Source organism: Xiphophorus hellerii, chromosome 22 (assembly GCF_003331165.1).
Source record: "Xiphophorus hellerii strain 12219 chromosome 22, Xiphophorus_hellerii-4.1, whole genome shotgun sequence".
In the NCBI taxonomy this organism is placed as follows: domain Eukaryota; kingdom Metazoa; phylum Chordata; class Actinopteri; order Cyprinodontiformes; family Poeciliidae; genus Xiphophorus; species Xiphophorus hellerii.
Window position 1 is genome coordinate 25,234,564 of NC_045693.1, and position 27,049 is coordinate 25,261,612.

General features: G+C 39.2%; 4 protein-coding genes across 4 annotated transcripts in view; 2 read left to right on the forward strand and 2 right to left on the reverse strand.

The window, feature by feature from the left end:
* The window catches only part of LOC116713854 (contactin-associated protein-like 4), a 48,350-nt gene extending 34,391 nt beyond the window's left edge, over positions 1–13,959 (reverse strand). The window contains exons 1-3 of the mRNA XM_032554136.1: positions 13,498–13,959; positions 7,235–7,345; positions 2,429–2,622 (exon numbers count right to left, since the gene is read on the reverse strand). Coding sequence (XP_032410027.1) covers positions 2,429–2,622; positions 7,235–7,345; positions 13,498–13,765 — 573 coding nt within the window. The 5' untranslated portion in view covers positions 13,766–13,959. The remainder of the gene's footprint in view (positions 1–2,428; positions 2,623–7,234; positions 7,346–13,497) is intronic.
* An 880-nt stretch (positions 13,960–14,839) lies between these two features.
* Positions 14,840–19,176, reverse strand: LOC116713402 (uncharacterized). Its single transcript, XM_032553545.1, has 5 exons — positions 19,163–19,176; positions 16,737–16,989; positions 16,521–16,581; positions 15,814–15,967; positions 14,840–15,333 (listed from the first exon to the last, which is right to left on the reverse strand). Exons 1-5 carry the CDS (start codon positions 19,174–19,176, stop codon positions 15,201–15,203), a joined length of 615 nt encoding a protein of 204 aa, XP_032409436.1. The 3' UTR covers positions 14,840–15,200.
* A 179-nt stretch (positions 19,177–19,355) lies between these two features.
* Positions 19,356–21,493, forward strand: LOC116712728 (tripartite motif-containing protein 16-like). Its single transcript, XM_032552556.1, has one exon. The coding sequence runs from the start codon at positions 19,389–19,391 to the stop codon at positions 21,051–21,053; it is 1,665 nt and encodes a 554-aa protein (XP_032408447.1). The 5' UTR covers positions 19,356–19,388; the 3' UTR covers positions 21,054–21,493.
* A 1,042-nt stretch (positions 21,494–22,535) lies between these two features.
* On the forward strand, positions 22,536–24,326 carry LOC116712708 (tripartite motif-containing protein 16-like). Its single transcript, XM_032552533.1, has one exon. It carries the CDS (start codon positions 22,569–22,571, stop codon positions 24,231–24,233), a length of 1,665 nt encoding a protein of 554 aa, XP_032408424.1. The 5' UTR covers positions 22,536–22,568; the 3' UTR covers positions 24,234–24,326.
* Positions 24,327–27,049: the final 2,723 nt, after the last annotated feature.

A 27,049-nucleotide genomic window follows, 5' to 3' on the forward strand; every position in this document is an offset into this window, starting at 1 on the left:
GCCCTGACATGAGCTCAAAGTACGATGCGTACAGTTGGCTTACCAAATATTGGTTGTGTTTAAAAATAATAATAAATGAATAAATGGCTTAAAACTAGATTACTCAAAATAAAAACTGAAGATACTGGCGGAAACAAAACAACCTTAATATTGATTAAAATATAACATGGACAAAATGTTATAAGTGAAATAATCTGAAAGTGAAACTGATAATTTCTCATTAAGAAATGATTAACTTAAAACAAGTTTCTATATCTTGCTGAAAGGGTTACTTGTAAGTTAGGTTTGCTTTATTTAAAGTTTTAAATAAGATATTTACACCACAAACTAGACCAGAAATACTTGGAAAGGTTTTATGTTTTTGCTGTTTTATTGCAACAACAACAAAAAAAAGAACTGTGAAATTTTGGAAAGACTGTGGTTTTCGGTGGGTTTAAATAAAAGTTGGCCCCCAAATGACATTTGCTTCGGGCCTCACATAAGTTTGGACCGGCACTGCTTGGAATATCTGAACTGGAATATCAGCTGATATGACTTTTTTATTCACATTAAATGAAACTTTTTTATCAAAAACATCTGATTTAACAAGTGAAGAATCAAAATAAATAGATTTTTTTTATCCTGACAGTTGCTATAGTAAAATCCCATCTCATTAGATGTTTTGTAGAGGAGAGGGGGTTAAAGAAAGTCAGAGCGGGAAATGTCTGAAGAGAGGTAAAACGTCGGGAAGCAGGCTGGTTTAAAAATACTCCCTCTGAAGCCAGAAATAGACTTTGTACAACCTAATCTAGGTGCAACGGAAGCTTATCGTGCTTTAATTGTGGACGAACTGGAGGTTTGTTGACCACAAAGAAAGAAAAGGAACAACTTTGGAGCAGAAGTTTGTCATCTTTGAAAGAGGGAAACGAAACGGCTGCATCTGCTTCGCCTTCCCAGCTGTGGATGAAAACATTCTCAGCATCTACATCCAAACCGGAGCGAAACGCAGCGGAGATGCTTTGATGGAGTTCCGCTCCAGCTTGGCTGTTTTCCCCCTCAAGTCCAGTTTTCCAGGTGATCTGCCAGGAGGAACCATGGCACGCTGGAGGTGCTGCTTTCTCATCCTCAGCGTCGTTTTTGCGCCCGTCTCTGGCGCACAGCTGTCAGGTACGGATTATTCATCGTGATCAGTGCGACTGTATAAGCAATGAGCAATTTGCCCCGTGAGATTTATTTTGATGTTAACTCGTTAAAGTAATTTGCTTTTACGGCGCTGAGCAGCCGCAACATCTGGCTAACATAAATTGCTCTAAAGAAAAACGCAACTTGGTAATTTATTATTGTTGTTGTTGCAGTCCTATAGTTTAATTGAACACCCTATGAAAGACATCCTCCAATCAGAATTAAGTTGAAAAAACAATACTTTTAAAATAAATCAAACATTTAATCCACTTCTAAATGTAACTTTCCGTGTGTTGGCAGTTTGATGGAAGAAAGTTGAAAAGTTTTTCTGTGATGCATCTCAGTGGAATCAGTGACTTGATGAAAAAGTTGCTGTGATTGGCCAGAATCAGATTTATTGTACTATTAACAGGGGGCAACAATTTTAGCATGAAATTTGTCTGGAAAATGTTTTAAATACAATAATGTGTTCAGCTTAATTATTTGAAAAATGATTTTCATTTATTTTAAATTGTCTCAATCAATCTTGTGTTGCTCATACATTGTGATAGATAGACAGACGTATTTGCTTATTAGGGAAAAAGGTTGTCCAAACAAACCTTGCCCTCGTTAAATTAGGACGTAAATGTGATTAGATACTTTTTCGGTTAAATTTTGCCACCAACACATTAGCCTGGTTCTGGTGTTTTTTGCCTCCAGCAAACCACAGCATCAGCCTCTGCCCTCAAATGAAGAAAACATAAAACAGGCCTGAACCTTTTCATGAGTGGCTAGTTTACCAAAGTTACTCCAGAAGAGCATAAACACCTCATCCAGGCTAGCCAGGCTAGCTTTCTCCAGCTGAATTTCTGCTGGGCCAATCAGCCTGATTGGTGGCTAACCAGAAGGCGGAGTTGTAAACGATGATGTCAATTTTCTGCGCCGTTTCAGAATTGTAGTCTGTATAATCGTAAGCGATTTGTATTAAAAGTGTCATGATTTACCGAATGACACTTTATGACAACAGTCATAAATATTCATGAACAGTTACTCGTGTTTATGACAGGTGTCATGTCATGTTTGTGACGGTGTCATGACAGTCTTATTCACAACCAGTCAAATAAAGTGTTACCAGGATAATATTTTCATTTCAGGTGAATATATTAAGATATTGTGTTATTTCGTTGTGTTATTTAAGTTGGGTGGTCCATGAGAGTTTGTTAAATGGGTTAAGTGGTCCTCAGCCTGAAAAGGTTTGAGAAAAACTGCTATATAACAATAAGCTCACTCCTATGCGTCCTTCCCATCGGTACTGTCTCCAGTTGTGTCCCGTGTCGCTGAACATCAGCTGGTAGGCCGTTTGCCAGTCAGAGCTCCCATAGCGACCTTGCGTAGCAACAGATGTGATTTGCGTCCGTCCGCCCAGGTCGACCTCCAACCACTGATATTTGTCTGAGTCCAGAGGAGACCAGCCTCCAGCACCTGCAGCAGAAACAAGAGAGGGAGGAATCTAAGCGAGAGAAAAATCTGTTATTTCTCAACACGAGTTCAGATGAGGTGGTAAAAGCTGAAAACGTTTGTCCTTCCCATGTACACGTTTACTATCGTTTCCTCTGCATGAACATGTGAGCATTGTCAGTGGCATATCGGCGAAGGACAGATCTATGAAGCGCTGAGATTCTCCTACAAATTGAATTGAGATGTAGCTGGTTTGTGAACTTTTTGAATACTGAATAATGCGTGTGGCTAATCAAAGGTGAAAGGCAGAAAATGGAACAATACAATTATCTTTATAGGGGCAGGAGTCCTATGTGTTTTCCAATCACATAGTGCCATTTTATAGCACAATCAAGTAGCTATGTTACCCTCATAAGTTATGAAAATGCTGTATATGTCAAATATGACTTAAAAGAAATTTTACTTTCCAATTTAATGCCTTGAAGTTGGGCCTCTGTCTCTTTCTGAAACTCCGTCTTCAGGAAGTCATCACAACGGCTCCTCTATTGACCCTTCAGTGTTTTTACCAGAGGTGCACTGAGAAGTAGTTCATATCATGAGCTCAGCAGATGCGCAGCTCCACCAGGTGTTTGCTCATTTCTGCTGGCTAGTCTGAAGGAGCTGAGGGGTGGAGCTATGAGAGAGGGGTGCTGTGTGAGGCGGAAGCTTGGAAACTGTAACTCTGAGGAGGAGTTTCATCTCAGAGGCGGGCATACGTCCACACAGAGCTGAATGGTTGCCACGGAAATTAAAGGGTCCCAGACACACATGTCACCACCAAGGCAACACAGCAGGTGTGTTTTTGATGAAGGAATAACATTATAACATGACGCAAAGGTAGGAAAAAAATGTCAATTTTACATAATAATGCCCCTTTAATAACTTTGGCTAAAAATTAAAAGGGCTTAGTTCATGTTTTTAATATATATGTTTTAATATATATGTCTATATATAATAGACATAATAAAATAGTATTATGTCTATTATAATATATAGTGTATTATAAGAGCTTTGTATTGCTTATGTATTTAAGTATTTTTTAAATGTTTGCATTTTTATAGTTGGTGTACTATAGGTATTAATCTTCCAATCTTTCAATTACACATAATTATCAGATGATATTTTCAAATTTCCTGCCAACTTTAAGCATTTTTTAACTCAAAAACACGGCGGGTCGCTGGATGAATGACTGCCCTAGCGCCCAACCACCAGGCTTAGCAAGTTTTCGGGGGGAAACCTTGCTTACTGATATAAAATCTACATATTTCTGTATGAATGCGTATTTAAAACATTTTTTTAAAATGTACATACATTTTTTTGAATGGCCTTAAATGTGTAAAGAAACATGAGATCTTCACCCTGCCATTATTTAATCGGTGTTGAAGATTGAACACTATTCAAAACAAACTATAAAGACATGTCTGCTTTCTTTCCCTTTCTGGTTAAACAGGACACAAATATAAAAGATTATGACTTTGTTTTGTAGTCAAAAGATGATATACTGAAACACTGAGAGAAAATTCTAGACAATTATGCCTGTTAGTAACCCGATAACACTAAATTGTATGTCAGCAAGTACATTTAAAACTCTTACTTCCTGGCATGACAGAATTCCTACTCATGTAGACACAGACATGTAATCAAATCTTACTACTTAATTACTTCTTAAAGTTAACATCTTTTTCTCTTTCCACTTATTTAAGAGTAACTTTGTTTACTTCCATTTGTCTCAACCCGGTGGTCCACTGTGTAATAGATTGGATGATGGTTATTAGCGTGTCTCTGCCCAGTGGATCCTAGTGGTCCACTATTTGGTTTTGATGGTTGTTAGCGCTGAAGCAGACACAGCAACATCGATCAATGATATTGACTCTTTGAAAGGTTGCTATTACTCCAAGGGCAATCATGTTTCAAGGAAGACCAAGACTATCGTAAATTACCTGCAGCTCAATTGCTATTGTACTATAGAATTAAATTGACATCGCAAAATGACTATTTCGAAGGGGGGAAAAGAATGTTGCTTTCCTTATTATTGTCAACTAATCTTAAAATAAGAAGTGTTGTCTGTAAAAGGTATTCACCCCATGATTGTCCTACCCTTTTAATTGCTTTTATAAATCAAAATTTGGCTTATGTGGCAAAAAGAAAGCTCCTTCATATCAAAGTTAACTCCTCCAAGTTATTTTAATACCACATTTAAGTAGCTGAGACTTTGGCACAGTTGAGTGATCCAACAGGATACTAACCCTACACGGAAAACTGGATTTCGGATGAAACAGGCTAAAATTAGGCTACTGACATGGTTCTCACCTCAGCCCCACTAAAATTCAAAGACTCTCCATTGTCTAAAGGTGCATGCCAGGAAAACATCCAATAAAAATGAACTCTACTCCTTCCACTAAGGATATTTCCAAGATTATTCAGTCCGTTTTTACATTGGTAGAAGTGATTGAAAACCAGAAGCGAGGTGATGGTGGACAGGAAGTAGTTTGTGCCGTCATCAGAGGACGCAAACAAATTAAGTTCTTTAATATCAATTGAATTTGAATGTGATAAACTATTGAGAAAGGTGTATTTTGTACTAGATGAGGGTTTTAACAGATTAGCTTTAAGCTAACAAAAATTTTTGTGATCTCATGGGTTATTTTAGAACATTAGCAGCTTATTAGCACAATGCTAGTTCTTGTTTACTGCACAGTATGGCATAATGCTAATGTGTTGTATACTGTAAGAGCTTAGATAAATCTAAGATTAGATTGATCTAATTTGTGTTAGATACATCTAGCATAACTTTGGTGGTGATATGCTCACAAGGTCTAAATCTGTGATTTAAGTTTGTGATTATTTGAATATTATGCAATACTAGGTATTGCAATTTTGGTTTACTTTGTTGCCAGATTAACTGGTAAATCACCAGGCAATACATAAATAACACCAACAACACCAACTAGTTTATGTCTTTGTAACACATATTATATACTTTATCAATCCCAATGATACGTAACTTCAGAGCGCTTCTGTAGCTGTTCTAGATTGAATCAGCAAAACCATGTTGACTTTATTATTTATCAGTTTTCCAAACATAAACCGCAGCACAAATGAGGAACCTTACACCGCCATCTTCCCTCCTTAAAATCAAATCATGAGGAGTTGGCTAATTTGAATCCAAGTGAAGCTCATCACATGGTGTGAGGTGTCATGGTCAGTGGAGCAGAAACAGCAGGGAGATTCTCTGCACAACCACTGCAAACACACTGGGAATTTAAAAGAGCTTGTGTAGTGAAGGATGCAATAGGCAGCAATTATTTATTGATATAAAACTCCTAAATGTTACATGTGACAACAGGACTACAAATGGGTGGTCAGCACATATCTGAGGGTTTGTCTGTTTTCCCTTAAACAGAAAAAAAAATTCTCTGTGATCATTTTGGTATTTGATGTCCAACTAAGCCTAAACTATGTTTAATCTCAGCAGGTTCCCTTTCGGCACAGTGCGAGATGTCAGCATCCTGCAGAGCGTAGGAGTATGAGGTTGGCTTGAGGACCGCAACCCACTGAGTTGTGTCAGTAATCTACATGCATGGCTTTATACAGCACAAGTGAAAGATGTGCAGTGATTTACATCCTGAGTTTGTGCAGCATTATTGATACGTAGCTTCTAAACTCCTGGCAAAATTTTATCCTTTTGCTGCATCTGTGAAGGTATTGAAAAGTCAGTTTGGAAAGGAGTCAGTACTTGGATTACAAGTACTTGAACTTACCTGAAGTTAGTATTTGAATTGAATCCAAAAGTACATTCAAAGTTTCCACTTTTGTTGGCACTGAGCACTAAAATTTTAGGGTGCCTTCACACCTGACAGTCATTTAGACTCGGTTCATTTAGGGACGCTTTCACACTGACTGCGCTGCGTCAAATGATCCAAACTAATTGGAAAACCTGTTCCCCTCTGTCGCCACACCAATAACTATTGAAGGAAGAGACACAAAAACCTCCAAAGGTCTGTCAGGAATTATGTTAGCTGCACATTTATGTGCAGGAAAAGCTGCTCCCCGTCTTTCTGCATGTTTGACCTACGTTTTCCCTGCGTACTCTGGAATTGTTCAACAGACCAAAATCATGTTATGGAGTGTTCACACCAAACATGTTTTGAGCGTCAGGCGCATCTGGTTTACATTCAAAGTCTATATGAAGGCGTGCCGAGGGACATTGCGGCGCAGCGAGATTTGAACCGTTTGGAACGTTTGACACATCAAGAGCATTCAACGGAAGCTCTTGATGTCTAGACCGCTAGAGCTGACGCGCCCTCGACGCGCCTTCACATAGAGTTTGAACATAAACCAGACGCGCGAAACGCTAGATGTAGAATGCCAAGCAGTTGCATTCAAAGTACACACACGTCGAACATGAAGTGTCAAACGCATTTGGTGTGAACGCACCATTAGGTCAACTTTTTAGGTATGAGAGTTGTTTGTCCAGTGTGGCTCTATGTTACGATGTCATAGACTAGTTATCAGCGGTGGGCATACTTACGCTAAATAACTAATGACCACACCATGATATAATTTACAGTATAACGGCTGCAGTGATGTCACTCACCTTCTCTCCGATTTAATTTAGCAAAACCCGGCCCATGACTGCTGGACAGCTGCGAGGAGCTTCTGAATGACGACGGTGATAAACTCGATACCAGCGGCCTGTGACATGTTTCTGAGAATCACAAAAAAAAAACATAAAACATTAGAAAATGTTTTGCAAAATCACAGTTTCATTGGTGACATTCTAGATAAATAGTCGTTAAATTCGAATACCATTTCTCAAAAGTCACAGCAGGACTCCAACTAACTCCAGGCACATAGAGCTCACGCGTGTTCAGCTCAGTGTTCAGTGGAAGACACCGATCTGGGATGTTGAAAGCATGATTCTTTATGAATCAAAAATATCAGAACATACCAGTTTCTTTCAAAAGCTTGGTGAACTTGAAAAAAAGAATCCACGTCTCTTGTAAGCCACAGCACATTCACCCTACTTTCTTTAGTAAAGGTCATGACCCCTCGGTGTGGTGGAAAATTTGAAAAATATAGAATCGATTTTGAAGCTGTGAGGCAAAATTAGACAGCATGACGTCTTTGTCACAGAGGCAATGATAGTGTGATTTAATAAGGCAAAAACCCAGAGGGGAAAAACTCCAGATAATCTAAAGCAGAAATTTTACTTAATTTGTGTTTCAAAAATGATCTGGCAACTCGTGAAGTGTGCATGCAAGACAGAGGTTTATATGTGAGACTCCAGTCATTTTTCTGTTACCTGCTTTTCAAACTTTCCTTCACTAAGCCAGCTGGATGTTCCCATAGTTTCTGCTGGTTTAACATTCACCCTACAGCAACAGCAAACAGAGACCCCTGCTGCGGCCGGGAGACAAAGCTCAAACCTGACCTGCTGAAGTAGTGAGAATCTTACTGACATTTTGCATTTTTGAGCAAAAGGGGAAAGACACCCACCTTTGTTTTGTCACTGTTTAGAATGTGTGTTTTATCTAATTAACACTTTACTTACTTACTAACTCAAACTGCTTATAGAGGTAACTATTTCTAGTGGGTATTGCTCATCTTGAAGACCAGCGCTGGCTCCTTATCCAGTGAGGTGAGACTCCAAGCCCTCCATGTTAGGCAACAGGACATATGTCAAGTAAGGGCAGGAATAAATCCGAAGGCTACACCAAAGTAGTTACATTGTAACGCATTACTTTGTAAGTTTGTAACGCGTTACTGACATCACTGGTCGAATATCACAGGTACATCAATTTCCATTCATGGACTGCATCATGTTTTTCTTGTTATGAAGACAGATACTTGCACACACTGTGTGTGAAATTGAGATATTTCTTCAATATTTTCACATACAATATTGTTCATTCCTCTATTCTGCTATACGCACCAGTCTTTGTTGCAACAAAATACCCTCACAACATGGTGCTACTACAGAAATGGAAAAGATGTTCCCAGATTTGCTAACTTCCACTGTTTTTCCTCCAAACGTAGTAACTGTCTTCTGACCAAAAACTTCACCTTTGTCTCCAAAAATGAAAATCTTTGTCTTTATTTTAAAAATACAATCTGGCTTTTATCTTGCTTTGACGTAAAAATGTCTTCCTTGCCGAATGAGCTATCGACCCATCATGGTACAAAGAACCGTTTGTTTCCGGAAACAGGACCCTCCTTCCTGAATGGTGTGAAAGCTGGATACCCCAGTTGTGTTTTTACTCATGTAGAACTGAGTGATGATTGTGGCAACCTTCAAGCATTGGGAAAGTTTGTCCAAAAAATGAACCAGACTTCTCTTCTCAAAATGCAACTCATTAACGTTTAGCAAGTAACTCCAGACTCCTTCCTGACTGAAGCTAGTTTATCCTCCCGGCTACGTTTAGATTGCCTCGACTTCATCAGCTTCCCTTGTCTGAACACAAATCTTTACAAATGACGCTAAAAACAAAGTCAGAGCCTCTCTTTAGCTTCTTCCAACTTTTTGTCTCTGCCAGTGCCACCTCAAGCTCTCGTGTCTCATAAAACATTTATCATCTTCACATTGAAGGCTGTGTGGCTTTGCAGACAGAAACGCAGGACCTATCATCCCCCGCCTGTGTACCAGCTATAATAAGAAGCCATGTGGTACGTTTCGGTTTGGTTACAGACAAGATTTGTTTTGCATCGTTTTGTCTTTCCTGGGGGAAAAAAAGACAATTTTGGAAGGAATTTACTGTAAACTACTTTTTGTTTTTGTTAAATTTTATTGAAAGGTTGGGTGTGCCGTGGTGGCGTAGGGTGGCGCGACCCACGTTTGGAGGCCTAGAGTTCTCGACGCGGGTTCGACTCCCAGACCCGGCGACATTTGCCGCATGTCTTCCCCCTTTTCCTTCCCCCTTCCTGTCAGCCTACTTTTGTATAAGGGACACTAGAGCCCACAAAAAGACCCCCTGGAGAATTTATTGAAAGGTTCGGTCGTGCTTTTGTTGACAATTGCGAGGTTATATCTGACAATTTCACATCACATTCAAATTCTCTCCTATCTGCAAAGTGCTTACAGAAGCACACAATGGCATCTAAAACCCTCCATTCAACCTCAGTCAACAAAAGAAGTCTGCACATCATGACGGGGCACTTTCTGACATGTTACCATCTTTTATCGCTTGATATTTTGTCATATCACAATAAAAATCTTCAGTGTATTTGTCTTACAGAGGCCTGGCAGCCTAGTAATTCAGCTCCCTTTTATTCCGATACCCTTTACAGACTTCAATTGCAGCTAACCAGACACAGGGTTAGGTTATGAACTAAGCTTTGAACAACTCACAGAGCTCTGTAGACTCAGTCGTCAGATAATGGAAACAATATGATAAACTGCAACCCTACCAAAACATCTCAGGCGGGAGAACACGCTACCAGGACAGCTGTTCATTGTGTGAATCATTAGCGTGGGAAGAAGAAAGCCATCGTTGAAAAAACCCCATAAGAAGTAGAGATGTCAACTATTTTTCAAATTTTAGGTCTCCAATGACTGACAAACATTTTAAAGCCAAATGTACCATATCTTGGTCACCCTTAACCATAGATTAGTGTAGGTTATATCCCAGCCTGTACCTTAGACCTAACCAAAGGTCCAACACAGTTAGGCCGATATTACTTCATGAAAATATTAAGTTACCTTTTAATCTTTTAACATTTAAGTCACCATCTAAATATCTAACAAAGTTGATCTAAATAACCCCAATGTAAACCAGAATCAGACTTTATTGACATCATACAGAAGCACGGCAAAATTTGTATTAGTGCAGCTCAAAGACAAACAAGCAACATAGCAAACGGGTAGACAGATCCCTGAAGCTACGGCCATACGAGGCGCTGCTCTTTCATTAGACGAGAATACATAAAATCAGAAAAACACATATCTCATATATGCAACAAAACCAGAGGTCTGTTGTGTACAGACATTTTGAGGGGAGATTGCCAAGTATGAAAAAAAAAAAAAACACCAGATGCCTTAGTAGTGTGAGATTTAATACAGGCCACACATGGCAGAATGTTTCAGACGGCTACTTTTTGATTAGAGGAAAAAGAGCAGGCGCTCTATCACCACCTAGTGGCTATCTGACATCCCTGAACACAACAGTTTGCAGACTAAAAAAAATGTCAATACTTTGTGTTGGTCAAGCATATAAAATGTTAATAATACACACGGAGGTTTGTAGCTGCGACATGGTAAAATGTAGAAAACCATATTGAACCATGTACACGTTTGCAAGGCAAGGCACTGAACTTTTACTTCATGAACATCTCTTATGATTTGCGAATGGTTCATTATCTGAACACACACCACGACTTGTGTGCATAAAAACACAACCGCCAACACCTTTTTATCGTGTTCACACACTGCTATTCACTTATCTGAAGATGTCAAGACTCCACTCACATGAGAACACCTCACACACGCCCACACACACGCGTGCACCCCCACCTGCACACACACACACACAGGCAGAGGTTAGAAAAGCTGTGATATCATCTGTCATTAGCTTGTGATTAGAACACACACTTCACCGACTCCGTATCAGCCGAGAGACGAGATAGCGTTTCAGCGAAGGACTGCGGAGACGGCGAGAAAATAACATCACCACTGTTAAAAGTCAAGAGAGTTGTGTGAGAAGATAAAATGTATTTTGAAGCTAATGTCCTGCCTCATAATTATGGTCTGTTTCATCAGAGCAGATATGGGCTTTGGATGTGGCTAGTCTGAGCTAAAAGGCAGAACTTTCTCCACTCAACTATCAACTGCCTTTGTGTGAAAACCAATGTTGTCGAGACCAAATTATCCACACTTTATGGGCTGAATCTTCATGATTTGGCCCATGAAGATGTCGCCATGTTGCTACCGACCTCCATGTTTTTTCTCCTTCTAAATAGAGGCGGGTGGATTGATTCAAAATGTCAATAATATCCGTACCAAGTCGGGATCAGTATTGGATCCATACTGGTGTAGCAACTTTGATACTGTAGTTTCAGATTCCCTCTTGAAATTTTATTTTATTTTTGTATTGTAGTTTCTAAACTCTCCATCAAAAGAATTTTGTTTCGATTTACCCTCAAATGATCATGTTTTGCACTTGTTTGTGCACTTAAAAGAAACACTCTCAAATCAATTCTTTTTGCTGATAAACTGTCTAGACAAGTTCTTTTTTTTCTGTTTATAGATATTTAGTGAAAATTTAGACATTTTTGTGAAATTCTTCAGCATTATTTTGTCTAGAACAGTCTCTCCACTGACCTCACCCATTGAGTGATACAACTTCGTCACTTTGTTGGTGCTATGACGCTCAAAAATTTTTTAAATTATTAGGTGGATTGTGTACTGCATTAGCTTTCCAAGATAGCATAAATCATTCTAATTCGAATGGATTTCATTTGCACTCATTTCATTGCCACACATTGATGACTTCTTTGTTCATAATGTGCCCTTTGTACATCGAGGTCACACCTGGTAGTCTGCTAAAAAAAGAGTCAATAATCCTAATAATATTAATAGATCCAAATTTTGACACGGAAAAGGGCATCCAAGGTTTCCCCCAGAAAACTTGCTAAGCTCAGTGGTTGTGTGCTAGAGCAGTCAGTCGTTCATCCAGCGGCCCGTTGTGTTTTCGAGTTAAAAAATGTTTAAAGTTGACAGAAAATTTTAAAATATCACTTGATAATTATGTGTAATTGGAAGATTAACACCTGAACACAAACCATAAAGTCTTAAAAAATGTAAACATTTAAAAAACTTAAATAAGCAATGCTTAGCCTGGTGGCCCGCCAGGCTTCTAATGCACTGGGAGAAGCCTGGGGCATCCATCATAACTGTATTTATTGCACAGCATTTGTCATGTTAAAATTGTGAGGAGAGGGCAACTTTAACCTGAAGCAACATGGGAGCAACTTTCTCATCTCTTATTTTCTATTTTTATCTTTTGTCTCATGTAAATTCACCTTATTTTTATTCTATTTATTCTATATCTACATAGGATATGCAGTACATTGTTTGAATATGAAAGCATGACTTACTGATTTATCTTTTTAAAGGATATTAAAGATAAGACAGTTTTTTTTTTTTTTTAATTTACCCTAGAATTTTTTTTTTACATCAGCGTTTGTCCTTTAGTTCCCATTCAAATATATCTTAACCAAACATCAGCCTATTGGATTAATTCCAACAAGCTTTCAGTCACATTAAAGCATCACTAGATGCCCTCATGTGGACATTTTCTCAATTTTAAACCCAATTTCACATTTAGATGGAAGGAAACGACATCTTTTCTACAGTGTTGCATATGCTGGAAGAGGTGCCTAAAATAATTTCTTATTTGAGTCTTTATTATTTATGAGGTTCCTGTTTTTGAAGAATCAAAGATTAGATGGCACATCATTATAACATATTGTAAAAAATAGTGAGTCGGGTCACGTCAGCTCCTGTTGTTTTTGATGACTGACGAATTATTGTGGCTCTGTCAATATTCTTGTACTTTTTTTTTTTTTTTCAACTCTGCTGTAATTTTTTGGCAGGAAAAAAATGCTTAAAATTAAATAGGCATTAAATACTAAAAAAAATAATAATAATAATCAACTCATTTTTCATGTTTCCCTTTCAGGAAACAAAGGATTCAAGTTCAACATACAGAAATTCTGAAGAGCTTATTTATTGCTGCTTTCTTCACATCCAAATTTTCAATATTAACACAAAAGAAAAAAGTTTGAAAATGCCCTGGAAGAAATCGTTTAATGCGGCTGAAATTAATTAAACAACAGCTCGGCGTCCAAGATGTTTGGGCTCACCTGCATTTATGTCCACACACCAGCTGACAAGCATCAGGACGAGCCGTGTGTTTGTTCCCCGCCTGCGGCTAGTCCACAGGTCCATGATGAAGTGGAGGGAAGCCACAGCGTTGATCTGCTCTCCCTCTCTGCTGCTCTCAGAAGAGTCTTCGTCGCTCGCTGAAATCCTGGTGAAACCTCGCAGGCTGCCGTCTGCACGGCTGCTCTCCGCAGACTGAGGGGGAAGAGGAGACGGTGGGAGGCAGAGGCACAGAGAAAGGGAGTTCATTCACCACCGTCACATCAAGTGCTTTCCTGTCATGAAGAGACTTTAATGACTAAAAATGCCCATTGCAGGCTGTTACATGATGGTCGTTCACACTTGGCCAAAAAGAGCAAATGAGCTTGTGCTTGATCGATTCATTCTTTGTTGTAACAAAAAGTGTCTTGGACGCCTCTTTCACATTATTATTAATCATTTCTCCTTAAATGGTGCCACATTTATAATAAAATTCGCTTGTGTGTTAAACAGCAGAGCTGAGTGATGCTGTGTGTGGTGGAAGACCTCGACCTAAATCCAATTGAGAATTTGGAAAGTGATGTTCACACATTCTCTTGAGCCTCAGCAGCTCTGAAAGAATCATAGGAGGTCATCTGCAAACTACTTTGTTCTGCAAAGTGATCGGGGCATCACAAAATGAGAGAAACTTCAAGGGTATGAAGATTGCACAGTAAAAAAAAATTCCGTAAAAAAACAGGAAAATGTCCTGGTAATTTTCTGCCAGTACATTTTCTGTTTTTTTACGGAAATTCTGGTCATAAGTTTTCCGTAATTTAACAGCATTTTTTTATGTTAAATTTACCAGCACTTCTGTTAATCCATAATTGAAATTTTCCGTATTTTTACAGTACATGTCCTGTATATTCACAAACACTTCTGTAAATAATGAATTGAAATTTTCCGTTTTTTTACAATATGTATTAAAACATTCCGTAAAAAAACAGGAAAACATCCTGGTAATTTTCAGCCAGTACATTTTCTGTTTTCTTACGGTATTTTCACAGTTTTTCAATGTTAATTAACTTGCATTTCTGTTAATCCCTAACTAAAATTTTCCGTATTTTTCCAGTAAATCTGTAGTATATTCACAAGCATTTCTGTTACTTAAAAACTTGTATTTTTGACATTCAAACCATTCAAGTCTGTGTTAGACATTGACTAAGTAATAAATATAAAGCACTACATTTTAAATAAACATAAATTTAAGCAAAACTCAACTTCTTATTCAAAAGGACATTTAGACCATGAAATTTAGTGTTAAAATAGCTCATGCAAATGGGTTAACAATGAAACCATAAACAATCCATTTGCAAATTTTATTTTGCAGTTCATGGTTTTTCAATACCATATCAACACATCATTACAATATAATTACAAATTGCATTCTCAATTATATATTCAGTCAAACATATTTTTAAAGTTGTTAAGGTCAATGTAAAGTTCATTCTTGAGTCCAGACTTTGAAGTCAATTTAATAATTTTGTTAAGTTTAATTTAATTAACACAATCCAACACTAACATTAAAAAAATACAATTTTAATCTTGCAATTTGCATTACAAGATTAAAATCACAGGTGTAAACAAGGACCAACATCCAACTACTATTTTCTGAACTGCTGTCAACATAACAGAGAACATTATGAAGCATCACCTTTTACAAGAATCAAATTTTCCATGGACTGTCAAAGTCATACAGTTCATTTACAAACTTGAGCAGTCGAGGTGGAATGTGATGATGCTTCTTCCCCTTCATTTCAGCCTTTGACCCTCGTTTGGGGTTTAAGCCCAGAAAGACTCTAAAAAAAAAAGGGAATGGATACTTGAGTTTAACATACAGACAGATGCGTCCAAATTACATTATTGCAGCTGATCACCAGTCCAGTTGCAGTCATGCAACTGGACTGGTGCATGACCAGTTGCATGACTGCAACAGTCCAGTTGCATGACTGCAACTGGACTGTTGCAGTCATGCAACTGGACTGTCTCAACAGTTGCAAATAACTCCTTGACAATCCTCAACTATGACTAATTTGAATGAACAATCACTGAAACAACAAAATTGTTGGTACACTTCTTTTAATGAAGGCAAACCCGTAACAATCACTGAAGTTACTTGAAACTGATAAAATTGTAAAAAAAAGGGGAAAAAAAGATTGACTGAAAATTAAACAATGAAAATAAGACAATGCTTCTGAACTGTGTTTCAAAAGCACAGAATTAATCAATTATTATTGCTCAGACCAAATAATTCAAAATATCAACAAAAATATACCAACCTTTGTATAAATTCCAGTGTCAGGGACATGTCTTTTGGATATTTTATGTTCAAGACATAAAACATGGAGAAGGCGTAGCTTAGGGCAGCGATGGGTGACTTGATGTGGTCATTCACAATCATTTGGTCAACAGCAACTTTAAAAAGCTGTTCACCTAAAGAAACAAATCATTAATACAAGAGTTTAAGATCCACCACAGGTGACCAGAACATGTCCATAATATGTTCTAAATACGCGCAGTAATTATATAGAAAATGTTTTATTATATTAATTTTCATATGACTTTTTTTTTTCACGTACCTGTCAACATATTTTTCTCTGTCCTTACATTTATTCAAAATACTGTATAATCCATGGGTGTCCAAAGTCGGTCCTCAAGGGCCGGCATCCTGCATGTTTTAGTTCTCCCTGGTTTAACGCACGTGGATCAAATGATGGCTCATTAGAGGCCTAAGAGGAACATTGACTTGCTGAAAGGTTGTTACTACCACCAGGGAGAGAATAAAACATGCAGGATGTCGGGCCTCCAGGACCGACTTTGGGGACCACTGGTATTCAGTTCCAACAATGTGTATGATATTGCATCAAAATGTATATTAGCAAACTTTAACATTATTTGAAGGTTATTCTAGAAAACATAGTACATATAGAATTTTGAATCAAAAGTTTAACAGACTGAGGAAAGCAAAATAATAATAATTGCACACCCATTATAAAGATGCATGGGGTGCTTGGCAGGTCAAGATCAGGACTCTCTGGATGCAGCAGCTAAGGAGAGAAAAGAAAATATACACAAAATAGAGAAATGTAAACACCAAAGCATGTAAATCTTCTAATAATGGACGGAACTAAACAGCTAATGTTTACAAAAAATAATTGTTAATATTTTTGGACAAAAAGAAATGTTTACAGTGTAAATTTACCTCATTTTGACAAAATAGTTGGGCTGGTTTCTCCTTGAAGAATTTTGCGATTCCACTAATCACCTGGACAGCATCACTTCCTGGAATATCCACCCCTCTGGACCCAAGGAAGTCCTTTATTGTCTTTTCTTTCTTTGACAATTCCTCTGCCAGTCTGGTTTGTACTGGGAAGCCAAGAAGGGTGGTTGTGTGATCAAACAGGTGGATTGCTTCAAAGAGAAAAGGCCAGTCTTCTAATAAACAAACCAAAATGCTTTATGTATATCAGTTTTTGGGCCTCCTAATGCTCATTCCCTTTTTTTCTTTCAGAAATATGTAAATTAATTGTCCATATCCTGACTGACTTCAAAACAAATTTATCACTGGCTGAAAAAGATAATGTTCAAACAAAAAACGAACCGGAAGAGAACAAAGCTTGAGTCTGGACGTAAAAACTATCCTGTCAAAGTAAGAAAAAAAAAAAAACCCACCTGCGTCTCACACCCAGGTTATCAAATTGTGCTTAACAATTAAAATAACTACAGCCTGACATTTAAGAATAAGCACAAGCAGTATGACGCCATGAACTGCTAACTTTCACGCGCCATTTATCAACAGTTTGGATATTGAAAAGAAAAAAAACGCATAACACCAAAGGCTAAATCAAGAAAACTCACAGCAGACGACGACTGTCATATATATCAATAATTTGGGGGGCTATGTGAGACACATTCTTACTAAGATGGTCGAAAAAATCAAGCTAGCAAGTTCCTCAAGAGATAAATGCAAAAATGGGCGCCGTACTTGGAGTGTGGGAAAAAAAAGAGAAAAGCGGTCACCGTTATAAATAACCTCGTCTTACTTTTACATTTCAGAACCAAAAACGGTATTTAAAAAATATGAGTAAAAACATTTTTAGTAAAACGAATGCAAAATTATACCGTATTTACAAGAAGATAGCGGTTCGCCAGTCTGAAATATTATCTATACTAATACTATGTTTTGTTTTTTTAATTTAAAAAATGTTTATTGATTTACTTTACATTACCCCAGAGGTGCCAAAAACCGATTACTCCAACTTCTAAGTCCAACCTGGGTCCAGGATACACATTCAGTGTCGGAGAGAGAGCTTTGAATGGCTACAGAACAAGATTTTGCGCTTCGTGCAGGTTCTTGTTCCCATGATGCAATGCGCCAAATTGAAAATACGGGAAAAATACCTGTAAAATGTAAAAACGGAAAATTCCTTCAAATTTCTACTGTACATTTTACCGTTTTTTTACAGTTTTTTTTTACAGTGTGTATACTGCGAGAATTTGATAAGTTTACTGGGTTATACTTTGTGTAACACTCGTGATGTGTTTACAGTTAATAGAACAGACAATAAGACCGGTGCTAGGTTCGGCTATGGGAGTAGAGAAATGTCTAAGTGTAACTCAGCAAAACAGGAAAACCACTCATTCGGTGGTCATGCTGACTAAGTTACATACCCCCATGCCTTATTAAATATCATAGAATTAAATTGTTTCAAAATATATAACATAAAAAATGGTATTAAATCTAAATTATGCTATAATATATTTCCTCAAAAATGGTGACTTTTGTTAATATTTGACTAAATTCAGCTTGTGTTGAATTAGTGTTGCTGCTGGATCTGAGCAACACTGCAGCGCCCCCTGCTGGGCCTCCTTTATAACATACCAATGAGGCGGGCCAGTTGACGTCTGCACTCCGACTACCCTTTGCGTTCACATCACCACCTGTGGTCTATGCTGAGTGTTTGCATTTGGTCAAAGCACAGAAAGTTGAGACAGAATTAAATAGTTTGAAAACTTTTTCTCTCTAATTGGGACCAACTCGTGCACAGTGAGGGTCTGAAAGCATTTCAATAATACTTTCTGCACTTATATTTACTCTCGTCGACTGCCATTTCCATTAGTACACTGATGCAGCAATGTTATGTAAATAGTTAATGCAAAAAGGTCTCATGTTTTCATGTTGGTTTTTTTTCCAGTGAGGAGCATTTGCTTTACAAATCTGAGGAAAGATTTCTGAAATTCTCTAAAAGAGAATGAGCAAAGAGAAGACGGATGACTGATCACAATCTTTTCCAGGTTTTGGTTCGGATACCACTAAAGCCTCTCTCCAACTTTTAGGAAATGTTCCGCATTCCCATGCTTTGTTATATAAATCCAATAAGATTAACTTTGAATACCCAATAAGTTCACTTACATAACAGATTTGATCATTTTCTGGAGTTGACATTTCCTCAGGGCAGATCTTAACTCCACTGTTGAAAAATACATATTAATGACATTATATTGTTCTTGTTGTATTAGATCCTCACTTTCTAATAAGGTTGCTGTCATTCTTCATTATTATTATGTGTACGTTTCATTTTTGGGAAATGTCTACTCTAACATTGTTGATTTTTCTTCTTTTCTTACTGGTGTCGTTTCATCACTAATTAAAAAAGGACAACCAGATTCCCTTCGTACATTGTTCATTAAGTTAATCTGTGTCCCTCCCTCTCCTCTTTGCTCTTAAACACACCCTGAAGCTGGGCGGATCCAACAGCTGATTGGCTGCTGCCTCTCTGCTCTTACCAGAGCTCCAACCAGTTTCTGTTTTCAGGAAGTGAAACTAACACAGTCGCTGTGACTGAGAGCAGAAATGGAGCAGAATCAGCTGGACAGAGAAACTTTCTCCTGTTCCATCTGTCTGGATCTACTGACGGACCCGGTGACTATTCCTTGTGGACACAGCTACTGTATGAAATGTATTAAGACCCAGTGGGATGCAGAGGATCAGAAGGGAATCCACAGCTGCCCTCAGTGCAGGGAGACATTCACACCGAGGCCTGTGCTAAAGAAGAACACCATACTAGCAGCTTTAGTGGAGCAGCTGAAGAAGACTGGACTCCAAGCTGCTGCTGCTGCTGCTGATCACCCCTCTGCTGGACCTGAAGATGTGGCCTGTGACGTCTGCAGTGGCAGAAAACTGAAAGCCATCAAGTCCTGTTTGGTCTGTCTGGCCTCTTACTGCGATAAACACCTTCAGCCTCATTATGATTCAGCTGCTTTAAGGAAACACAAGCTGGTGGAGCCGACCAGGAACCTCCAGGAGAACATCTGCTCTCGTCATGACGAGGTGATGAAGATGTTCTGCCGTACCGATCAAAAGAGTATCTGCTATCTCTGCTCTGTGGATGAACATAAAGGCCACGACACGGTGTCAGCTGCAGCAGAAAGCACTGAGAGGCAGAGAGAGCTGGAGGAGAGACGAGGAAACATCCAGCAGAGGATCCAGGACAGAGAGAAAGATGTGAAGCTGCTTCAACAGGAGGTGGAGGCCATCAATCGCTCTGCTGATAAAACAGTGGAGGACAGTGAGAAGACCTTCACCCAGCTGATCCGTCTCCTCCAGAACAGAAGCTCTGAGGTGAAGCAGCAGATCAGATCCCAGCAGGAAACTGAAGTGAGTCGAGTCAAAGATGTTCAGGAGAAGCTGGAGCAGGAGATCACTGAGCTGAAGAGGAAAGACGCTGAGCTGGAGCAGCTCTCACACACAGAGGATCACAACCAGTTTCTCCTCAACTACCCCTCACTGCCAGCACTCAGTGAGTCTAAAGGCTCATCCAGCATCAACATCCGTCCTCTGAGACACTTTGAGGACGTGACAGCAGCTGTGTCAGAGCTCAGAGAGAAACTACAGGACGTCCTGAGAGACGCAGGGACAAACATCTCAGTGATGGTCACTGAGGTGGATGTTCTACTGTCAGAACCAGAACCAAAGAGCAGAGCTGGATTCTTGAAATATTACCGTGAAATCACTCTAGATCCAAACACAACATACATTCGTCTGGTACTATCAGAGGGGAACAGGAAGGTGACATTGGTGAATAAAAATCAATCTTATTCTAGACATCCAGACAGATTCACTTATTGGGAACAGGTTCTGAGTAGAGAGAGTCTGACTGGACGTTGTTACTGGGAGGTGGAGTGGAGCGGGACAGTTCGTGTAGCAGTCGCATACAAGAATATCAGCAGAGTAGGAAGTGGGACTGAATGTGGATTTGGATATAATGACAAATCTTGGGTTTTATATTGTAACAGTTCTAAATTTACCCACAACAACATCTGGACCTCCTTCTCAGGTCCAGTTTCCTCCAGACTAGGAGTGTACCTGAATCACACAGCAGGTCTTCTGTCCTTCTTCAATGTCTCTGACACCATGACTCTAATCCACAGAGTCCAGACCACATTCACTCAGCCGCTACTGGCTGGAGTTGGGGTTCAGTACCACGGAGACTCTGCAGAGTTCTGTAAACCCAACTAGATTTACTCTGTTGTCTCTGATTGCTGATTAGGGTTCATTGTTCTGATCTCTGCTCTGTTCTTTACTTTTTCTGGTTTAAATGTATTTATCTGCGTTCCATGTTTTTTTAATTCTTATTTGACACAGGAATATTTCTCCACATGAAAATTTAATCTTCTCTGGGCTCTAATAGTTTTGCTTTAATATTCATATTGATGTATTTGGATGTTCTGGTTCCTCTTCCAATGTTCTGCAGAACAAATGTTGTTCTTGTTCAAATCAGTTGATATTGAAGTGAGATGAACTCACTGGTGTTTTCTTTGTAGTGATCCAAAGAGGAAACTGAATCTGTCTTAGAACTGGTGCTGTTTTCTGCTACGGTCTTTAGATTTAGATCAGAAATATAAATGTCTGCTGTTCTGTCTCCTTGGCTTTCTTCAATAAATTTGATTAAAGAGAAACTTTGGAAAAATTTGCTCTTCATTATTATAATAAATTGTATATTTTGATGCTGGAGACGATCCAATACCTGAAGATTGTGACTTAATAATTGGGAGGTTTTGAAAGAGCTCGTTTTCTAGACACTAAATAACATTTTTTACTACCAGAAATCAGCTGGGTCTGTTTTCTTTTATTTTTTTTTAAACACTCAGACTGTTTCTAGAAGCAGTTAAGACCCAAATGGAAAATGTCTCCGCTATCATTTTTGCTTTCCCTTCATTACTTGCTGCTGTCGTTCCATCGCTAACTCAGACAGGACAACCAGACTCCCAGACTTCATCAGAACCACCTCAAGAACGCTGCTGCTGGCCATCTCACTAAAACCAGGAAGACGGCGCACATCGCTCTAGTTCTAAAGCCCTTACACTGGCTCCCTGTGGCTCAGGGGACAGACTTTAAAATGCTGTTGGCTTAGAAATCACTCAACAGTTTAGCACCAACATAAATTAAACAGCTTTTGTTGCATCAACCTTCCAGAACCTGTCAGGTCTTCTGGTTCCGGTTCAGATTCTGCATCCTCAGAAACAGAACTGAACATGGAGACGCAGCATTCAGCTTCTATAGACCACAAATCTGGAACAAACTTTAAAAAAAAAGCCGAGAAGGAAGCTTAAACACTGACTTCATTTAAATCAAGGCTAAAAATCCACCTGGTTAGAGTTACTTTGATTAGTCTTAAGTGGAACATTGATCAACTTGATGTGTATTGATCATTTAGATGATAGCATTTGACAAAATGTAATGTTTATTGCTTGTTTCAACAATTTTTGACTGCATTATGTATTTATGATGTACAGCACTTTGGTCAGCTTTGTTACTGTAATGAGTTATACAAATGAACTAGAACTTCTACTTTCAACCTTCTTCTATGTATTCCCTGATGTCCCTCCCTCTCCTCTCTGCTCTTAAACACACCTTGAAGCTGGGCGGATCCAACAGCTGATTGGCTGCTGCCTCTCTGCTCTTACCAGAGCTCCAACCAGTTTCTGTTTTCAGGAAGTGAAACTAACACAGTCGCTGTGACTGAGAGCAGAAATGGAGCAGAATCAGCTGGACAGAGAAACTTTCTCCTGTTCCATCTGTCTGGATCTACTGACGGACCCGGTGGCTATTCCTTGTGGACACAGCTACTGTATGAAATGTATTAAGACCCAGTGGGATGCAGAGGATCAGAAGGGAATCCACAGCTGCCCTCAGTGCAGGGAGACATTCACACCGAGGCCTGTGCTAAAGAAGAACACCATACTAGCAGCTTTAGTAGAGCAGCTGAAGAAGACTGGACTCCAAGCTGCTGCTGCTGCTGCTGATCACCCCTCTGCTGGACCTGAAGATGTGGCCTGTGACGTCTGCAGTGGCAGAAAACTGAAAGCCATCAAGTCCTGTTTGGTCTGTCTGGCCTCTTACTGCGATAAACACCTTCAGCCTCATTATGATTCAGCTGCTTTAAGGAAACACAAGCTGGTGGAGCCGACCAGGAACCTCCAGGAGAACATCTGCTCTCGTCATGACGAGGTGATGAAGATGTTCTGCCGTACCGATCAAAAGAGTATCTGCTATCTCTGCTCTGTGGATGAACATAAAGGCCACGACACGGTGTCAGCTGCAGCAGAAAGCACTGAGAGGCAGAGAGAGCTGGAGGAAAGACGAGGAAACATCCAGCAGAGGATCCAGGACAGAGAGAAAGATGTGAAGCTGCTTCAACAGGAGGTGGAGGCCATCAATCGCTCTGCTGATAAAACAGTGGAGGACAGTGAGAAGACCTTCACCCAGCTGATCCGTCTCCTCCAGAACAGAAGCTCTGAGGTGAAGCAGCAGATCAGATCCCAGCAGGAAACTGAAGTGAGTCGAGTCAAAGATGTTCAGGAGAAGCTGGAGCAGGAGATCACTGAGCTGAAGAGGAAAGACGCTGAGCTGGAGCAGCTCTCACACACAGAGGATCACAACCAGTTTCTCCTCAACTACCCCTCACTGCCAGCACTCAATGAGTCTAAAGGCTCATCCAGCATCAACATCCGTCCTCTGAGACACTTTGAGGACGTGACAGCAGCTGTGTCAGAGCTCAGAGAGAAACTACAGGACGTCCTGAGAGACGCAGGGACAAACATCTCAGTGATGGTCACTGAGGTGGATGTTCTACTGTCAGAACCAGAACCAAAGAGCAGAGCTGGATTCTTGAAATATTACCGTGAAATCACTCTGGATTCAAACACAACATACATTTGTCTGGTACTATCAGAGGGGAACAGGAAGGTGACAAGGATGAATCAGGATCAGTTTTATTCTAGACATCCAGACAGATTCACTTATTGGGATCAGGTTCTGAGTAGAGAGAGTCTGACTGGACGTTGTTACTGGGAGGTGGAGTGGAGCGGGACAGTTCGTGTAGCAGTCACATACAAGAATATCAGCAGAGTAGGAAGTGGGACTGAATGTGGATTTGGATTTAATGACAAATCTTGGGCTTTATATTGTAACAGTTCTAAATTTGGCCACAACAACATCTGGACCTCCGTCTCAGGTCCAGTTTCCTCCAGACTAGGAGTGTACCTGAATCACACAGCAGGTCTTCTGTCCTTCTACAACGTCTCTGACACCATGACTCTAATCCACAGAGTCCAGACCACATTCACTCAGCCGCTACTGGCTGGAGTTTGGGTTCGGCACCACAGAGACTCTGCAGAGTTCTGTAAACCCAACTAGATTTACTCTGTTGTCTCTGATTGCTGATCAGGGTTCATTGTTCTGATCTCTGCTCTGTTCTTTACTTTTTCTGGTTTAAATGTATTTATCTGCGTTCCAGGAGGATATATGGTTTTTTTTTTATTCTTATATGACACTGAAATATTTCTCCACATGAAAATTTAATCTTCTCTGGGCTCTAATAGTTTTGCTTTAATATTCATATTGATGTATTTGGATGTTCTGGTTCCTCTTCCAATGTTCTGCAGAACAAATGTTGTTCTTGTTCAGATCAGTTGATATTGAAGTGAGATGAACTCACTGGTGTTTTCTTTGTAGTGATTCAAAGAGGAAACTGAATCTGTCTTAGAACTGATGCTGTTTTCTGCTACGGTCTTTAGGTTTAGATCAGAAATATAAATGTCTGCTGTTCTGTCTTTTTGGCTTTCTTCAATAAATTTGATTAAAGAGAAACTTTGGAAAAAATGTGCTCTTCATTATTATAATAAATTGTATGTTTTGCTTTTGATCCAATACCTGAAGATTGTAATTTATTAATTTTGAGGTTTTGAAAGAGCTTGTTTTCCAGACGCCAAATAACATTCATTTACTACCAGAAATCTTTTTTTTTTTTTTTTTTTTAAACATGACGGCATTTGACAAAATGTAATGTTTATTGCTTGTTTCAAAATTTTTGACTGCATTATGTTTTTATGATGTACAGCACTTTGGTGAGCTTCGTTACTGAAATGAGTTATACAAATGAACTTGAACTTCAACCATTTATTCGGTTAATCATCTTCCAGACATTCCCTGACGTCCCTCCTTCTCCTCCCTGCTCTTAAACTCACCTTGAAGGCTGTAATGTGAGAAAATGTGAGACGTTTATGAGCAAATATTACAAGGCACTTAGACGAACCGTTAACGTTCATTTCTGTCTCTCTTTATCCTCTAATCTGAAACATAATGGAAGTCACAAATTCATTAGACGTCCAATAATGTCCCATCTGAAAGACTATTAACTCGGCCATTAGATGACTAATGGAGAAAATAACCATTTGGTGTATCGATCTACCATTTTTCTATTGCTTCTTTCAGAACCAGCACTCAGTTCAGCAAAGTTTTCAACATGTCTGTTGTTTCTCTTTCTTTCACTTTGTCTCCTTTCTTCTGCTCTTATTACCCTCCCACTTTCAACCGTACTTGTACTGGCATGATTCTGCCTCTTTATTTTCTGGACATGTTCACCTTCCTTACAACAACCACAGCTTTACGTCAAAGGCGCTGTTATGAGGCAGAGGAGCTGCTCCTAAAATCACTACTTGTATCAACAAAGTGGGAATAATGAATCCAGAAAGCCATAAAACAACTACAAACTGAGAAGCACTTGAAAATGCCACTGTGTTGCAGAAAAGCAAGTGCGAGAGTAACACAACTCAAATTTCTTCATAGCCAAGGTAAAACAGTAATATTTCTGTCTTTTGTCACCTCGGGTGGAACTGCAGCATTCCCTTCATTATGTGCAGTTTTACATTTCATTATTATTTTTTGGCTGTTTAAGAGATTTCCCACATCCTCTAGATTCTTGAGTTGAAGTGTTGTTTATTGCTAAACAATGTTACAAACAGCAGAGCTCTCCTACACAAAGGCTTGGTGGTGTGTGTCCACCATCATTTGTTGCAGCTCATTTCACACAGGTACTTCTGTTTTCACTATTGATTTTTTTTTTTTGCTATAATTGACCACAATAGTTTTCTGTCTTTTTCATCTGACCTCCAAAACAACCAACCTAATGAATGTTTCAACGCCAGATCGATAAAATGGAGAGATTTATAGTGCTGCTCTCAACCTTTAAAAATCAGGTTTGTGCATATTGTGAAAAAAAAGAAGACTCTCCATTAAATATTCAGTTCTTTCAAAGGAATCTTAGGAAGTCTGTGTTATTTTTTATTATCTCTGGAGAATAAAGTGACAAAACTGAAGGAAATGTGGAGAGCTGTTTCATCACTCATAAATAAATACTGTTGCTAATTAATTATTAATAAGTATTCACTGTCAGCCCGCTTCACTTAATTTTTTTTTGATAGGATAGGACATTCTTTCCACTAATAGTGTTACACACTTTAACTTAAAGTCACACCTGGTAGTCTGCTAATACACCCTTGCTAGCTTCCTAGCTTTTCTTGCCTGTAAACTTTCGCCCATTGGCTGGTTGACGTTAGTCTTCGCCGCTTGTCCACTTCTGTTGCCAACCCATAGAATGCTGCATGTGTTCTGTGTAAAATAGCTTGGCACTACTTCATTATAAAATATGTAACGATCTTTTTTTACATTTCTGTTGTGATACATGTCTAACATTTCATTCACAAGGGTCTCAAAAGGCCTTCAATTTGAGTTGGTGAAACCTGCAGGAACCCCGATAGAGAAGATTTAGCGTTTTCAGCCCGACTTGTGCTGCGGCTGAATTTCCTGGTTAATACTGACTGTAAATGTGTAAACTGTGCTGGAAAATGTCAGCTTTTGAGATCAAAACACTGTCAAGCCAACTGGACCCCCTGCCTGCAGCTTTTTGATATCTGGCTCTTCTTCAAACTGAATGTCTTTTAGCCTCACTGACTGAAATGATTGCTCTTCCACTTGTCTGCCGGACCTGAGCTGATTTGCTCCTGTTGACTTTGACCTCGGCGAGCGGCCGCGTGAATTAAACTATGTCCTCTAGTGTTTCTGGGAGCACTCTGGGCTTTTTTCACACCGCTGTCGAGTATTGACCGCATAGTGAAGCGTGATATTAGGTGCAGGGCTCCATGCCAGGATGCTTCAGAGCTTTAACGATTCGA